Here is a 17,468-nt window from a genome sequence, read left to right on the forward strand (position 1 = left end):
CACACAAAAACAAAACAACATAACCAACAAGCTTCTCATTACATGATCAAATATAATCCAATCAGTAACAAAACCTCAAACAAGGTCTTCATGGAGTTCCTCAGGGTTTTGTACTTGGATAAATACTCTTTACCTTTTGGATGCCTCCTTTAGGTTATATCATTAGACAGCATGTTATAAATGTTCATTTCTATGCAGATGATACTCAGTTCTACCTTACCATGAAGCCTGATGAAAACAATCTGTTGGATTACAAAGATGTCTTAAAGGCATAAACACCTGGATGACTCTGAATTTTCTTACTAAATTCAGACAAGATTGAGGTTGTTGTCTGTGGACCTGAAAAACTCAGTAAGACTGTCTGGCTATGAAATTAAACTTTGGCTTCCAGTACAACGGTGAGGATTCAGAACCTTGGAGTGACGTTGATGTCATTTATCTGTGTTTCTCTTCTTTCTCAGCAGGAGTCCCTGGACTAGAGTTCTGCTGCTGGTTGACCCCTCTTTCCTGTCCTTTGCACCCCCAACCAGTCCAGGAAGATGGCCGCCCTTTATGGTCCTGGTTCTAATAGAGTTTTTCCTTCCTGGTTCTGGTCCTGATGGAGGTTTTCTTTCCTGATTCTGGTCCTGATGGAGGTTTTCTTTCCTGGTTCCTGGTCCTGGTTCTGATAGAGGTTTTCCTTCCTGATTCTGGTCCTGATGGAGGTTTTCTTTCCTGGTTCCTGGTCCTGATGGAGGTTTTCTTTCCTGATTCTGGTCCTGATGGAGGTTTTCTTTCCTGGTTCCTGGTCCTGGTTCTGATACAGGTTTTCCTTCCTGGTTCTGGTCCTGATGAAGGTTTTCTTTCCTGATTCTGGTCCTGATGGAGGTTTTCTTTCCTGGTTCCTGGTCCTGGTTCTAATAGAGGTTTTCATTCCTGGTTCTGGTCCTGATGGAGGTTTTCTTTCCTGATTCTGGTCCTGATGGAGGTTTTCTTTCCTGGTTCCTGGTCCTGGTTCTAATAGAGGTTTTCATTCCTGGTTCTGGTCCTGATGGAGGTTTTCTTTCCTGATTCTGGTCCTGATGGAGGTTTTCTTTCCTGGTTCCTGGTCCTGGTTCTGATACAGGTTTTCCTTCCTGTTTCTGGTCCTGATGGAGGTTTTCCTTTCCACTGTCTCCTCGTACAGCTCAGGATGGAGGATTGAACTGAAGAAATTTGATGCAACCCATGGTTTCATTAGGCTATTTGTCATGAACTGTTATCTGAACAGTTGTTATAAACTGGAATAATCTGGATCGTGTGATGGACTGGTTTTAATTGGATCGCAATGAAATGATTTGAGTTGATTTGCCTGTTAAGTGTCTTGAGATGACGTTGTTGTGAATTATAAAGCTGAATTGAACTGGAGGTCAGCTGAAGGAAGCTGGACTCTCCAGACCCACCTCAGGATCCTTTGGCTCTTCAGGAGGTTCTGCAGGCCCAGCAGGCCCTCCTTCCTCTCCGACCAGTTGGAGCTGGCGCAGTGGTTCAGGACCTCGGCCACATCCTCCGTCTGCCGCAGGTAATGGGGAATGCCTCCGTTTCTGGAGCCATACGAGCGCTCCGAGCAGGCGCTGGACGCATCACTGTTGGCATCGTCATCAGAGTACATCCCAGGAGATTCGTACCGCCGCCTCAATGGCTTCCTCTGTGGGGAAACAGAAGATACACAGCTTAGTAAGCAGAAATAAGGCAGAAACTGCAGTAAAAAGCTGCCAGATGCATCTGGTTGCCATGCAACATTCTGTGCTGTTTTTTACACGTAGGTTCATATTTACAGAACACAGCTGTAAAAGTCAGATTCCTTCATTAGAAATTAAATAAATCCCTTTTATTTGTTTAAAATCAAAAGCCAGTCAAGCAGTGCCACAGGAAAGTCACGTTTTTGACCACAGATGCGATGCAGAGGACAAGCACATTTTGTAGTAATATTGTAGGGAATTTAATACAATTTTGTGGTACGCTGAGTGCGTTCATTGGGATGTGATGGACATGAAGACTGAGGGAAAAACAGGAATGGTGAGGGAGGAAGGGGTAGAGGAGCGTGTCATGAGGAAAGCAGCATCTCAGCTGGATGGACGTGATTAGTGTGTGGTGGCATTAAGACACAGACCGGACAGGAAATGACCAACTACCTTATTTCTGGAGTCTCCTAACAGCTGGAAGAGTAACAAACAACGAGGAAGGAAAGAGGAGAGAGCGAAGGTTTAAACAAGCACAGATGTCAAGTTTCATTGGTCCTTATATTTTCATCAGAGTTAAAATAAAAAAAAATGAAGATTTACAGAAATATGACAGAAATTAACCCCTATCTCCAAAAACAATGGGTTAGATTTTACACAGTCAGCAGGTCCACACACAGAATTCCAGCTTTTAAAGAACACATTTCTACACTAATAAAAGGTAAAAGTTGTGTCTCTAATGTGTAACACTACCTAAACTTTCTGCAGGTTCCATCTTCCAGTCGTCATGTACAACAGGATTTATGTTTCTGGCCTCTCAGAAACATCAGATTTAGCTGTATTTTCCTCCCATGCAGGCAGATCTCATGAGAAACTTACCAGTGCATCAGCAACCGCAGCCTCCACCTCGGTGCCTGTGTTCAGGACCCTCATGGCGTTAACTGAAGCAGATATTCTAGCTTGGTGAATCAAACCGTAGCGATCTGGAGAAAAAGCCAGAAGGGATAAAGAGGACAGGGGTGAGTGGAGCTGAGTGAAGAGGTTATAGCTACTTTAACTTACCTTTCTGACTTGTGTAACCAAAAACAATGAGATGTCATGTCTTGGACTACCAGTCAACACACAGTTCCATTACAAGCTGTAAATGTCACTGAAGAGGATGTTTACCTTCCACCAAAAGCAACATTAAAAAAATGCAACAGAAAACCGCCTGAATCTGTCTGGCAGATCACGGGGTGCACTGCAGCTGAAAAACCGAACGCATGAGCACACATCTCCAAGCTGGAACTACTGGACCATAGCACTGTGCATGTGATGAATCAGGGTCCAAATGCACAAAAACCATCTGAAGAGTAACATCTACCACAGCTACAAACAAACTACAAGCAACATCACCAAGCTACTGATAAAAATAACAAATGAATAAAGTTTGCATGAAGCAGGCAAAAAGTAAATAACATGTTTCTCTTCACATGCCCGAACACAAACTGATACAACGCTCTGAAATACTGTGACTGAGACCACTGAAGCATGCTGACAGGAATCTGGCAGGGAGCTGGGTGGCACTGGGAATGACTGGGAATGACTGGGAATGACTGGGAATGTGGGAGGTCTGGTCATGCAGGTCACCTGACTGGCCGTGGGGGTCTGTTGTGGAGAGAGCGCTGGTTGAACGGGAGTGACGTCTGGAGGCTGCAGGGGACAGCAGAGGTGGGCAACATCCGGACCAGGGTGTTAGTGTAAACACAGGACTACAGGATCAACAGAACTCACCTGCTGAACACACCTGATCATACCTGCTGATCACACCTGCTGAACACACCTGATCATACCTGCTGATCATACCTGCTGATCATACCTGATCATACCTGCTGATCATACCTGATCATACCTGCTGAACACACCTGATCATACCTGCTGATCATACCTGCTGATCATACCTGATCATACCTGCTGATCATACCTGCTGATCATACCTGCTGATCATACCTGATCATACCTGCTGAACACACCTGATCATACCTGCTGAACACACCTGATCATACCTGCTGATCATACCTGCTGAACACACCTGATCATACCTGCTGATCATACCTGCTGATCATACCTGATCATACCTGCTGAACACACCTGATCATACCTGCTGATCATACCTGCTGATCATACCTGCTGATCATACCTGATCATACCTGCTGAACACACCTGATCATACCTGCTGAACACACCTGATCATACCTGCTGAACACACCTGATCATACCTGCTGATCATACCTGCTGAACACACCTGATCATACCTGCTGATCATACCTGCTGATCATACCTGATCATACCTGCTGAACACACCTGATCATACCTGCTGAACACACCTGATCATACCTGCTGATCATACCTGATCATACCTGTTTATACAGGCTGAACTACTTTACAGAACCGAGCTGATTGGATCTTTAAGGCATATTACAGTTTGCAAACAGACTGAGATGTGGGCTTTGAACAAGTCGCTCTGTCCAGACCTGGTCCTCCAGGGACATTGTCCTGCAGGTATTTAAATTACTACAAATTGAATTAATAAATAAAGAATGCTCTATTAAACCCCAAAGACAATTATATTGTTTTAGCTTGTTTGACAGTCAAAGATGAGTCATTTATACATACAAGCATAAACATATATACACACAAGAGTAGATTAGGAAAAGCTTTTATATATATTTATTTATTTATTTATTTTTCTCTTCATTCACTAGGTCCTTTAAATAAAATTCTTAAAACCTATCAACCATTTAAATTTAATGTGGTACTGCAAAAAATGGATTTCTTCCAAGAAGGTAACAGGGAAAACTAAAAGGTCAAAGATCACTTTTTCACTCTTCTGCCCCTCGTGATGCTCCCAGTGATGTTTCCACACCAGGAAGAAACTATTTTTAAAACGCAAAGCACCACCATTCAGACATTCAGACTCAGTCCTCTCTGCTTCACAGACTCATTAATGCTTTTCATTAGAAGTCAGGACTTCAGTCACATCAGCCTCTGCAGAGGTTTCTGGTCCTGCTTCAGATTCCTCCTTATGTTCATGATGGCTCCTCTTCTGAACAGAATACGCTCAGAAAAGAGTCCATTTACAAGAAATGTAGAAATAATGCGTAGCAATGTTCCTTAAACCCAGAAAGACACGATTAGTGCATGCACAAAGGGATACAGCTGATAAAAAGAAACCACAAAGAACAGGAATTAGATGGTCTGGCATGCTCAGGTAAGCATCTGGTACCGCTCACTGGGACAGGAAGTCAGCAGCGCTCGCCATTACTCACCCAGAGGAGCGAAGCCCCGAGCAGGGCTGGTATCACGGCTGCTCTCACGACTCGTGTCGCGACTGCAACCCTGACTCATGCTGGGACGGGGAATGCGGCTCCGGGCTAGCGTGCAGGAGGGAAGAGCAGCAGGAAGAAGAGCTTTACCACGCAGGCTGGCTGTCAGGACAACAAGTTAGGTGTGAGCGTCACAGAGCATCGCCGACTAAATGTGAGGACCAGGTTTAAGAAAGCAGAGATAGGTGGACAACGGGAGAGGACAGATCCCTGGATGTGACGCTTTAGTCTTCTCTAAACCAGAGAAAAACATGCACACGTTGTTAAATGACCTCCTTTTTTTTCTATTTCTCCTCATATCACTCGAGCCAGGATACCAGTTTCCTTCTCTGCTCTTCATGTGGAATAAACTCACCTCACTTTATGTACTTTTAAAGATATTTTAAGAACTGCTGTAAATAAAGCTAAACTCTGCGGAGAGATAAAAACAACAGAACTGAATGAAAAGAAGAAGGTGAAGACATTAAAACAAAGACAGAAGCCGAGTGTGAGCAGACAAACGTGGTCCAACACAAACCGCTAGTGCTGTTAGACACAACGTGACACACACATTACACATTTCTGGGTTTAGAACATCACGACTGGAGCTCCTACATACACCACGCTGCTTTTATCATCATCACTGGTACATAAGAAGCTATCAGAAGGCCCTGCCTTGTGCCAGGGAACAGCGGCACCTTAAATTAAACTGAATACAATAAGTCTCTAAAGGAAATCGAAAAAAGAGCAGTATTTGTTCAGTATTGAAGGAAAGCTGTAAAAGTGGCTTAATGTTTGACTGCAGGCTGAACTGAACCTGTTGTTGTTGAATCTGTAACCTGAAAACAGAACGACTGTAATTAGCAAACTATGTTTAATAATCGACAAGTGTCAGCGTACGAAGTTCATCATCAGATAACAGGAAACACTGTGAGGCCTCCCGTGTTTGGAAAGCACCACTTCATGTCTTCATCACAGTTAAAGTTTAACACATCAGTCTGTGTTCATGTACCGCATGTAATCGGATCTGTGTGATCCATAACATACAACAACCGGACCAACCTGCCCGTACGCGTCAGTCCGCTCTTAATGAGTAAATGTATGAAACCTGCCAGCAGCCGGTCTTACCGAGGCCCAGCCTGCTGGGGCTGGTCTCCCGGCTGCAGCCCTGGCTGCGAGGGATTCTGCTGCGCTTGTCTGCCGCCGCGGTGGAGGCTGAGGCCGCGGCCCGAGGGATGCGACCATAGCTGCTCTGACCCAGCAGCTTCCCGGGAGAGCTGGAGCGACTGCCGGCTGGAGGACGAGAACACAAACAGAACGTTGAACCTGTTCCCACAAATAACCTCTGACACATCAGAAGATTTTATACTTTTACAACCCTGATGAAATGATATGAAATCACCAAACTGAAAGGAATTTAGTTAGAGATGTTTAACCAATCAGTAATCAATGATCCAAACAGGTAGCCTGGATCAATCAGAGATCCAGTTCTCGCATATCAGACATTCTTCAGGTGGAATTGTTTCTACTTTCTTTAGTTAGATTTAGTCAGGCTGTGCTAACCTGGTTATTATAACTAGGTAGAGAACTACTGATTTCACGTCATGTAAGCGTCTGATTGATCAGGAAGGAAAAGACGTTACTGATAAATCGTATTGATCTCTGAATGCTAATCAGGCTGAGGCAGAATTTGTGACGTCAGCAAACACCACGGCGTCGTCATCCAACCCTGACGTCAGGTGAGACTTTTATCTGGTAGAATATTCAGAAAACACAGACATGAGACAAAACAGGTTCATTTAATAGCTCAACTTTCTGACTTTGTAAACTGATGAAGTAGAGAAAAGATGTCTTCACACCATCCATCTGGTTTCATTGGACCGGAGCCAAAGTTCCAGCATCATCTCCTCGTCCAATCAGACTGGTGATCCATCCCTTCCATCCAATCATCTGCCGTCCATGACCGCTTCTCTCCAGCTTGTCTGGAACCTGCTTTTCTTCTGGGTTCATTTCCTTCATTTTCTATGTACAGACTTTTCTGTCCGGAAGCGTTGCCATCTTCCTCGCGCCATCTGGATGTTTCCCATTTTCTCTGTTCTTGCTGCGACTATCAGCCCGGCTGACTGAGAACAACTAGCATGTTTCCCAGGCTGAGCTGAGTGACTTTTATGATCTGAACGTGGTTTCCAGCAGCTTCCTGTCAGCAGCAGCTCATTCAGCTCTGCAGGACGCTCTTCACCTGTGCAAATGTTTGTTTTACAAACAGCAGACCGATCCCAAATTTGTTTTCCTTTACTTGATCTGAAAAATGACAGCATGTTTTACAAAGCCAGAATGTTCAGCTATCAAATAAAAGTGTTTTGAGTCAGATTCGTTAGCTAATCATTTACTAATCAGCTGATTAAAGATCTTCCAGGTGTGGTGATTCCATCATGTGTACGGAGACCTCCGCAGAGAGATTCATGAACACAGTGTGGGCACAGGAGGAGTGAGGGGTGGAACCACCTTCTAAATGATGTTCTGTGGGGGAACATTTACTGTGGCACCAGTGGGAACACACAATGTGAACACAAACAACACACAACACGGACACCTGGAGCTCCAAACCACCTCAGAAGGGTCGTGTAGCATGCTGCTTCACAAACATGATGAAAGAAAGGTAAAATCTACAGAAACGGGACGACATGCAGAGTGAGGGCGGGGTTGAGGAGGAGGCTGCTGATTGGATGAAGCTGAGGCCTTACCACTGATGGGATTGGCTGATCTGGATCCTGGGTGATGGAAGCGATAGGCAGGACAGTGTGGAGATCAAGAACGGTCAGAATGAGATCACTGATTTTTACCCAGCATGCACTCTGGGTGGCTGAGGACATGTAAGCTGTGGTGATCGCTCACAGATCTCAACAACACAAAGAGGCACCAACACACACATGTACTGCATATACACACAGAAAACACAAACACACACATCTACGAGATTTTAGCCTGATAAGTTGGTGCTGAAAAATCCCACACAGCGCTGAATTAAAACACAACACTCATGATGTGGTGTGTTCAGTGACATGATGCTGAATGAAAGCAGCCTAAAATTACACCTGTGTCAGGTGTGTGTACGTACGCTGGGACTGGGACACCACTTTGGCCCGGCTCCGCCCCCTGCTGTCCACTACCGATGGACTAGCTCCGCCCACGCTGCCTGAGCTTTGCCTTCTTGTACGAACACGACCTGCCAGAGAGGAGGGAAGCAGAGGAACAGGTTTAGCAGATGTGGAGGATTTGCCACCGTTCACACCCCGGACGGAGATGCTGGAGAGGAAAAGTACTGGGAGACAAAATGAGGAAGACCTGGATGAAGAGACAGAGGGGAAAACATACGGACATGGGACTGTTCAGTCATTTAAACAATTCTCATTGTTCACATGTTCAGGTGGTGTTCAGGTGGTGTTCACACCTAACAGTCAGCTGGACTTATTATGAGTGAGGGTTGAAAAAACCTCCCGGTTTGAGTTTGCTTTCATATTGTCGCTGGTCCCAGCAGAGACTGCACGTCCTGAGGACGCTGAAACAAGACTCCTCACCTGCGGGGGCGCTGCATCAAGAATTACAGTAAGAGACAAGACGAGAAATGAACAGTGAACATGGGCTCGTCGACCGGTTCTGGTCCTGGTTCCTGGTCCTGGTTCCACCACAGTGTTGTAGTCCCCTTCCTGTATCTGGGTCACTTGAAGCAAACAGAGACCTACATTTGCATCCACATCATAGTTCGGCTACGCAAACGAAGCAGACTTCCCGAGCAAACGAGCTAGGATTTGGCTCAGAGTGCAGCCTAAGTCCGGGTTCAGGATGGACGATCAGTCCCCGGGTCCCTGCAGCTGGTAGACATCAGTGTGTTGGAGTTGGAGAGGTGACGAGCAGTTCCTGCTTTCCTCCCTCACAGCGAACTGAAGCCACACCTGCTTTCGTCAGACAGGACAGGTGTGTGTCCTTCCAAATCCTTTCCAGCCAATTTAAATCTACAAAGCTGGCCTCCAGACGCGGCGGCGAACACCTCAGAGACGATCCAGAGGAATGGACGGAGCCTGGGATGAGTCACCTTTTCCTCTTCAGTGTTTGTGATGTCGTTCTGAGCGAAGATTGATGAGGAAACAAATGTTTTATCTTAGAATAAAGCTGGAACTAAACTAGGGGGTGTAAATACTTCCTGAATGCTCTGAAGATGATTTCACAAGAACGCGAGCCTGGCCGAGCTCGGAGGAATTCTGTCGTTCAGCTGTTTTCCAGCTCATCCAGGTTTGTCTCCAGCCAGCTCAAATCCCGCTGCGTTGGCGGGAACCTGGGAAGTTCCAACGGCTTCTACGTTTGCTGGTAACAGCGCTTCATCGTTCACTGCATTAATATGAGCTGACAAAGCTCTACAAATACTTGGTTTTACATTTGGAACAGGAAACACAACTTCATATTAACGTGATCCAAGATTTTGCTAAACCTGAAAACTGAATCCTGCAACCGTTTGCCCTCTGACATTATCCTGGCTAAGTATGCTAATAAAGGATGCAGGAGGTTGGTGTTTTCTGGGGAGGAACTTCTTCATCTCGTGCAGTTTGACCTTTCTTCATTTCACAAACAAACCAAAGATATGTTGTGAGGATTGATCCCACTTTAACATGAATCCAGATAAGATGTGAAGTTTCTAACCTGACTGCTGAAGCATAAACAGGACAAAGTGGGTCAGGGATGAAGGCCATCTCACCGACAACATCTGTTACACAACAGCCAGGAATAGCACCTGGGAAATGGTGGTGGTGATAAGAAGAGTTACTGAGCAGCCAAAAGCAGGCTGGCTGAGGTGTAAAGGAAGCAAACAGTCTGTGTGCGTTATCTCCTCTCTGTCGGGTTTTACCACGTTCAGTCAGCTGTGATCATAAAACCCGACTCTAGATCTGACCTGTGCTTAGAAAAACTTCATAAACCTTCAGCTTGGTGATGCAACAGAGACGAAGAAACCTGGAGGAAACTCCACATTCTGCAGTGTCACAGGAACCGAGACAACAGGCCTCATTCAACAAAATCTTCAAACCACTCTTCATTAATTTGTTCTATAAAATGTTTTATGTCACATTTCATCATAAAAACATCACCATCACTACTATGTTGCTAAGAGACCTCTATTTAGACCTGGACATGATGATGAAGCCACTTCCTGTCAGACTTTCCACCAATCAGAGAGCTTAGATTGACGGTAACGTCCAATCAGGAGCAGCCAAAGATCAACCAGTGAGCAGAAAGTTCTATGTGTGTGTGAAAAGAAGAAAAATAATGCTCCTCTATGGCTGGAATAAAGCCAAGAAGACGTTTCTGATGCACGGTGGCGCCACAAAGCAGCTGAGCTGGAGTTGGTTTAGTGAGGATAGCAGGTAAATAGTAGCAGGAATAACTGGAAATGAGGAAAAAGTGGAAACATGGAAATAGTTTCTGTTGTGTGTTTGTTTCAATAACAATATTTTTTCTCCTGAAAGCCAAGACTTGAGAGAACGATGAGATGAGAAAAGGTTTGGTCACTGTTGGTCTGTGTGTTATTTCTACAAAGTTCTGTTAGTAATAAATTCTGCTTTCTTCTTCTGGTCGACCTTTATCCTGCTATATCTATTCATACATTCATTTTACATCATTTTACCTCCCAGTCTGACAGCTGCTACACACTGGTTTATACTGGGATTAAAAGCAGCTACAGACTGGTTTATACTGGGATTAAAAGCTGCTACAGACTGGTTTATACTGGGATTAAAAGCAGCTACAGACTGGTTTATACTGGGATTAAAAGCTGCTACACACTGGTTTATACTGGGATTAAAAGCAGCTACAGACTGGTTTATACTGGGATTAAAAGCTGCTACACACTGGTTTATACTGGGATTAAAAGCTGCTACACACTGGTTTATACTGGGATTAAAAGCTGCTACACACTGGTTTATACTGGGATTAAAAGCAGCTACAGACTGGTTTATACTGGGATTAAAAGCTGCTACAGACTGGTTTATACTGGGATTAAAAGCTGCTGCACACTGGTTTATACTGGGATTAAAAGCTGCTACACACTGGTTTATACTGGGATTAAAAGCTGCTACAGACTGGTTTATACTGGGATTAAAAGCTGCTACAGACTGGTTTATACTGGGATTAAAACTGTTACACACTGGTTTATACTGGGATTAAAACTGTTACACACTGGTTTATACTGGGATTAAAAGCTGTTACACACTGGTTTATACTGGGATTAAAAGCTGTTACAGACTGGTTTATACTGGGATTAAAAGCTGTTACAGACTGGTTTATACTGGGATTAAAAGCTGTTACAGACTGGTTTATACTGGGATTAAAAGCTGCTACAGACTGGTTTATACTGGGATTAAAAGCTGCTACAGACTGGTTTATACTGGGATTAAAACTGTTACAGACTGGTTTATACTGGGATTAAAACTGTTACAGACTGGTTTATACTGGGATTAAAAGCTGCTACAGACTGGTTTATACTGGGATTAAAACTGTTACAGACTGGTTTATACTGGGATTAAAAGCTGCTACACACTGGTTTATACTGGGATTAAAAGCTGCTACACACTGGTTTATACTGGGATTAAAAGCTGTGACAGACTGGTTTATACTGGGATTAAAAACTGTTACAGACTGGTTTATACTGGGATTAAAAGCTGTTACAGACTGGTTTATACTGGGATTAAAAGCTGTTACAGACTGGTTTATACTGCGATTAAAAGCTGCTACACACTGGTTTATACTGGGATTAAAAGCTGCTACAGACTGGTTTATACTGGGATTAAAAGCTGCTACACACTGGTTTATACTGGGATTAAAACTGTTACACACTGGATTATACTGGGATTAAAAGCTGTTACACACTGGTTTATACTGGGATTAAAAGCTGTTACAGACTGGTTTATACTGGGATTAAAACTGTTACACACTGGTTTATACTGGGATTAAAAGCTGTTACACACTGGTTTATACTGGGATTAAAAGCTGTTACAGACTGGTTTATACTGGGATTAAAAGCTGTTACAGACTGGTTTATACTGGGATTAAAAGCTGCTACAGACTGGTTTATACTGGGATTAAAAGCTGCTACAGACTGGTTTATACTGGGATTAAAACTGTTACAGACTGGTTTATACTGGGATTAAAACTGTTACAGACTGGTTTATACTGGGATTAAAAGCTGCTACAGACTGGTTTATACTGGGATTAAAAGCTGCTACAGACTGGTTTATACTGGGATTAAAAGCTGTTACAGACTGGTTTATACTGGGATTAAAAGCTGCTACACACTGGTTTATACTGGGATTAAAAGCTGCTACACACTGGTTTATACTGGGATTAAAAGCTGCGACAGACTGGTTTATACTGGGATTAAAAGCTCCTACACACTGGTTTATACTGGGATTAAAAGCTGCTACAGACTGGTTTATACTGGGATTAAAAGCTGCTACAGACTGGTTTATACTGGCATTAAAAGCTGCTACAGACTGGTTTATACTGGGATTAAAAGCTGTTACAGACTGGTTTATACTGGGATTAAAAGCTGCTACACACTGGTTTATACTGGGATTAAAAGCTGCTCCAGACTGGTTTATACTGGGATTAAAAGCTGTTACAGACTGGTTTATACTGGGATTAAAACTGTTACACACTGGTTTATACTGGGATTAAAAGCTGTTACAGACTGGTTTATACTGGGATTAAAAGCTGCTACAGACTGGTTTATACTGGGATTAAAAGCTGCTACAGACTGGTTTATACTGGGATTAAAACTGTTACACACTGGATTATACTGGGATTAAAAGCTGTTACACACTGGTTTATACTGGGATTAAAAGCTGTTACAGACTGGTTTATACTGGGATTAAAACTGTTACACACTGGTTTATACTGGGATTAAAAGCTGTTACACACTGGTTTATACTGGGATTAAAAGCTGTTACAGACTGGTTTATACTGGGATTAAAAACTGTTACAGACTGGTTTATACTGGGATTAAAAGCTGTTACAGACTGGTTTATACTGGGATTAAAAGCTGCGACAGACTGGTTTATACTGGGATTAAAAGCTCCTACACACTGGTTTACACTGGGATTAAAAGCTGCTACAGACTGGTTTATACTGGGATTAAAAGCTGCTACAGACTGGTTTATACTGGGATTAAAAGCTGCTACAGACTGGTTTATACTGGGATTAAAAGCTGTTACAAACTGGTTTATACTGGGATTAAAAGCTGTTACAGACTGGTTTATACTGGGATTAAAAGCTGTTACAGACTGGTTTAGACTGGGATTAAAAGCTGCTACAGACTGGTTTATACTGGGATTAAAAGCTGCGACAGACTGGTTTATACTGGGATTAAAAGCTGCTACACACTGGTTTACACTGGGATTAAAAGCTGCTACACACTGGTTTATACTGGGAATAAAAGCTGCTACAGACTGGTTTATACTGGCATTAAAACCTGCGACAGACTGGTTTATACTGGGATTTAAAGCTGCTACACACTGGTTTATACTGGGATTAAAACTGTTACACACTGGTTTATACTGGGATTAAAAGCTGTTACACACTGGTTTATACTGGGATTAAAAGCTGTTACAGACTGGTTTATACTGGGATTAAAAACTGTTACAGACTGGTTTATACTGGGATTAAAAGCTGTTACAGACTGGTTTATACTGGGATTAAAAGCTGCGACAGACTGGTTTATACTGGGATTAAAAGCTCCTACACACTGGTTTACACTGGGATTAAAAGCTGCTACAGACTGGTTTATACTGGGATTAAAAGCTGCTACAGACTGGTTTATACTGGGATTAAAAGCTGCTACAGACTGGTTTATACTGGGATTAAAAGCTGTTACAAACTGGTTTATACTGGGATTAAAAGCTGTTACAGACTGGTTTATACTGGGATTAAAAGCTGTTACAGACTGGTTTAGACTGGGATTAAAAGCTGCTACAGACTGGTTTACACTGGGATTAAAACCTGCGACAGACTGGTTTATACTGGGATTTAAAGCTGCTACACACTGGTTTATACTGGGATTAAAAGCTGCTACAGACTGGTTTATACTGAGATTAAAAGCTGCTACAGACTGGTTCATACTGGGATTAAAAGCTGCTACAGACTGGTTTATACTGGGATTAAAAGCTGTTACAGACTGGTTTATACTTGGATTAAAAGCTGCTACAGACTGGTTTATACTGGGATTAAAAGCTGTTACAGACTGGTTTATACTGGGATTAAAAGCTGCTACACACTGGTTTATACTGGGATTAAAAGCTGCGACAGACTGGTTTATACTGGGATTAAAAGCTGCTACACACTGGTTTACACTGGGATTAAAAGCTGCTACAGACTGGTTTATACTGGGATTAAAAGCTGCTACAGACTGGTTTATACTGGGATTAAAAGCTGCTACAGAGTGGTTTATACTGGGATTAAAAACTGTTACAGACTGGTTTATACTGGGATTAAAAGCTGCTACAGACTGGTTTATACTGGGATTAAAAGCTGTTACAGACTGGTTTATACTGGGATTAAAAGCTGTTACAGACTGGTTTATACTGAGATTAAAAGCTCCTACAGACTGGTTTATACTGGGATTAAAAGCTGTTACAGACTGGTTTATACTGGGATTAAAAGCTGTTACAGACTGGTTTATACTGGGATTAAAAGCTGTTACAGACTGATTTAGACTGGGATTAAAAGCTGCTACACACTGGTTTATACTGGGATTAAAAGCTGCGACAGACTGGTTTATACTGGGATTAAAAGCTGCTACACACTGGTTTACACTGGGATTAAAAGCTGCTACACACTGGTTTATACTGGGAATAAAAGCTGCTACAGACTGGTTTATACTGGGATTAAAACCTGCGACAGACTGGTTTATACTGGGATTAAAAGCTGTTACAGAGTGGTTTATACTGGGATTAAAAGCTGTTACACACTGGTTTATACTGGGATTAAAAGCTGCTACACACTGGTTTATACTGGGATTAAAAGCTACTACACACTGGTTTATACTGGGATTAAAAGCTGCTACACACTGGTTTATACTGGGATTAAAAGCTGCTACAGACTGGTTTATACTGGGATTAAAAGCTGCTACACACTGGTTTACACTGGGATTAAAAGCTGCTACACACTGGTTTATACTGGGAATAAAAGCTGCTACAGACTGGTTTATACTGGGATTAAAACCTGTGACAGACTGGTTTATACTGGGATTTAAAGCTGCTACACACTGGTTTATACTGGGATTAAAAGCTGCTACAGACTGGTTTATACTGAGATTAAAAGCTGCTACAGACTGGTTCATACTGGGATTAAAAGCTGCTACACACTGGTTTATACTGGGATTAAAAGCTGTTACAGAGTGGTTTATACTTGGATTAAAAGCTGCTACAGACTGGTTTATACTGGGATTAAAAGCTGTTACAGACTGGTTTATACTGGGATTAAAAGCTGCTACACACTGGTTTATACTGGGATTAAAAGCTGCGACAGACTGGTTTATACTGGGATTAAAAGCTGCTACACACTGGTTTACACTGGGATTAAAAGCTGCTACAGACTGGTTTATACTGGGATTTAAAGCTGCTACACACTGGTTTATACTGGGATTAAAAGCTGCTACAGACTGGTTTATACTGAGATTAAAAGCTGCTACAGACTGGTTCATACTGGGATTAAAAGCTGTTACAGACTGGTTTATACTGGGATTAAAAGCTGTTACAGACTGGTTTATACTTGGATTAAAAGCTGCTACAGACTGGTTTATACTGGGATTAAAAGCTGTTACAGACTGGTTTATACTGGGATTAAAAGCTGCTACACACTGGTTTATACTGGGATTAAAAGCTGCGACAGACTGGTTTATACTGGGATTAAAAGCTGCTACACACTGGTTTATACTGGGATTAAAAGCTGCTACAGACTGGTTTATACTGGGATTAAAAGCTGCTACAGACTGGTTTATACTGGGATTAAAAGCTGCTACAGACTGGTTTATACTGGGATTAAAAGCTGTTACAGACTGGTTTATACTGGGATTAAAAGCTGCTACAGACTGGTTTATACTGGGATTAAAAGCTGTTACAGACTGGTTTATACTGGGATTAAAAGCTGTTACAGACTGGTTTATACTGAGATTAAAAGCTCCTACAGACTGGTTTATACTGGGATTAAAAGCTGTTACAGACTGGTTTATACTGGGATTAAAAGCTGTTACAGACTGGTTTATACTGGGATTAAAAGCTGTTACAGACTGGTTTATACTGGGATTAAAAGCTGCTACAGACTGGTTTATACTGGGATTAAAAGCTGCTACAGACTGGTTTATACTGGGATTAAAAGCTGCTACACACTGGTTTATACTGGGATTAAAAGCTGCTACACACTGGTTTATACTGGGAATAAAAGCTGCTACAGACTGGTTTATACTGGGATTAAAACCTGCTACAGACTGGTTTATACTGGGATTAAAAGCTGTTACAGAGTGGTTTATACTGGGATTAAAAGCTGTTACACACTGGTTTATACTGGGATTAAAAGCTGCTACACACTGGTTTATACTGGGATTAAAAGCTGCTACAGACTGGTTTATACTGGGATTAAAAGCTGCTACACACTGGTTTACACTGGGATTAAAAGCTGCTACACACTGGTTTATACTGGGAATAAAAGCTGCTACAGACTGGTTTATACTGGCATTAAAACCTGTGACAGACTGGTTTATACTGGGATTAAAAGCTGCTACACACTGGTTTATACTGGGATTAAAAGCTGCTACAGACTGGTTTATACTGAGATTAAAAGCTGCTACAGACTGGTTCATACTGGGATTAAAAGCTGCTACACACTGGTTTATACTGGGATTAAAAGCTGTTACAGAGTGGTTTATACTTGGATTAAAAGCTGCTACAGACTGGTTTATACTGGGATTAAAAGCTGTTACAGACTGGTTTATACTGGGATTAAAAGCTGCTACACACTGGTTTATACTGGGATTAAAAGCTGCGACAGACTGGTTTATACTGGGATTAAAAGCTGCTACACACTGGTTTACACTGGGATTAAAAGCTGCTACAGACTGGTTTATACTGGGATTAAAAGCTGCTACAGACTGGTTTATACTGGGATTAAAAGCTGCTACAGACTGGTTTATACTGGGATTAAAAGCTGTTACAGACTGGTTTATACTGGGATTAAAAGCTGCTACAGACTGGTTTATACTGGGATTAAATTACAGGACTGGTTTATACTGGGATTAAAAGCTGCTTACAGCACTGGTGGTTTTATTACTGGGATTCAAAGTGCCTACAAGACTGGTTTTATACCTGGGATTAAAAGCTGTTAACAG

General features: G+C 42.5%; 1 protein-coding gene and 1 long non-coding RNA gene across 31 annotated transcripts in view; both read right to left on the minus strand.

The window, feature by feature from the left end:
- Positions 1 to 17,468, minus strand: part of clasp1a (cytoplasmic linker associated protein 1a) — a 122,267-nt gene that overhangs the window by 25,167 nt on the left and 79,632 nt on the right. For 6 of the 29 annotated variants that reach the window (XM_042000736.1, XM_042000752.1, XM_042000747.1 and 3 more), the window contains 8 exons: positions 8,163 to 8,270; positions 7,789 to 7,815; positions 6,173 to 6,337; positions 5,009 to 5,167; positions 3,330 to 3,392; positions 2,580 to 2,683; positions 2,154 to 2,177; positions 1,422 to 1,666 (listed from right to left, as the gene is read on the minus strand). In XM_042000736.1, the coding sequence (XP_041856670.1) occupies positions 1,422 to 1,666; positions 2,154 to 2,177; positions 2,580 to 2,683; positions 3,330 to 3,392; positions 5,009 to 5,167; positions 6,173 to 6,337; positions 7,789 to 7,815; positions 8,163 to 8,270 (895 nt within the window). The remainder of the gene's footprint in view (positions 1 to 1,421; positions 1,667 to 2,153; positions 2,178 to 2,579; positions 2,684 to 3,329; positions 3,393 to 5,008; positions 5,168 to 6,172; positions 6,338 to 7,788; positions 7,816 to 8,162; positions 8,271 to 17,468) is intronic. The other 23 variants (XM_042000762.1, XM_042000748.1, XM_042000746.1 and 20 more) reach the window with 12 other exon arrangements.
- Positions 3,506 to 4,296, minus strand: LOC121649747. Of its 2 annotated transcripts, XR_006012161.1 has the most exons (5): positions 4,021 to 4,296; positions 3,880 to 3,948; positions 3,700 to 3,771; positions 3,592 to 3,627; positions 3,506 to 3,532 (listed from the first exon to the last, which is right to left on the minus strand). It is a non-coding gene; the product is annotated as an uncharacterized LOC121649747 (long non-coding RNA). The 2 variants fall into 2 exon arrangements; XR_006012160.1 differs by lacking the exons at positions 3,506 to 3,532; positions 3,592 to 3,627 and having other exon boundaries at positions 3,654 to 3,781; positions 3,890 to 3,948.

This window comes from Melanotaenia boesemani, chromosome 12 (genome assembly GCF_017639745.1).
Source record: "Melanotaenia boesemani isolate fMelBoe1 chromosome 12, fMelBoe1.pri, whole genome shotgun sequence".
Classification (NCBI taxonomy): domain Eukaryota; kingdom Metazoa; phylum Chordata; class Actinopteri; order Atheriniformes; family Melanotaeniidae; genus Melanotaenia; species Melanotaenia boesemani.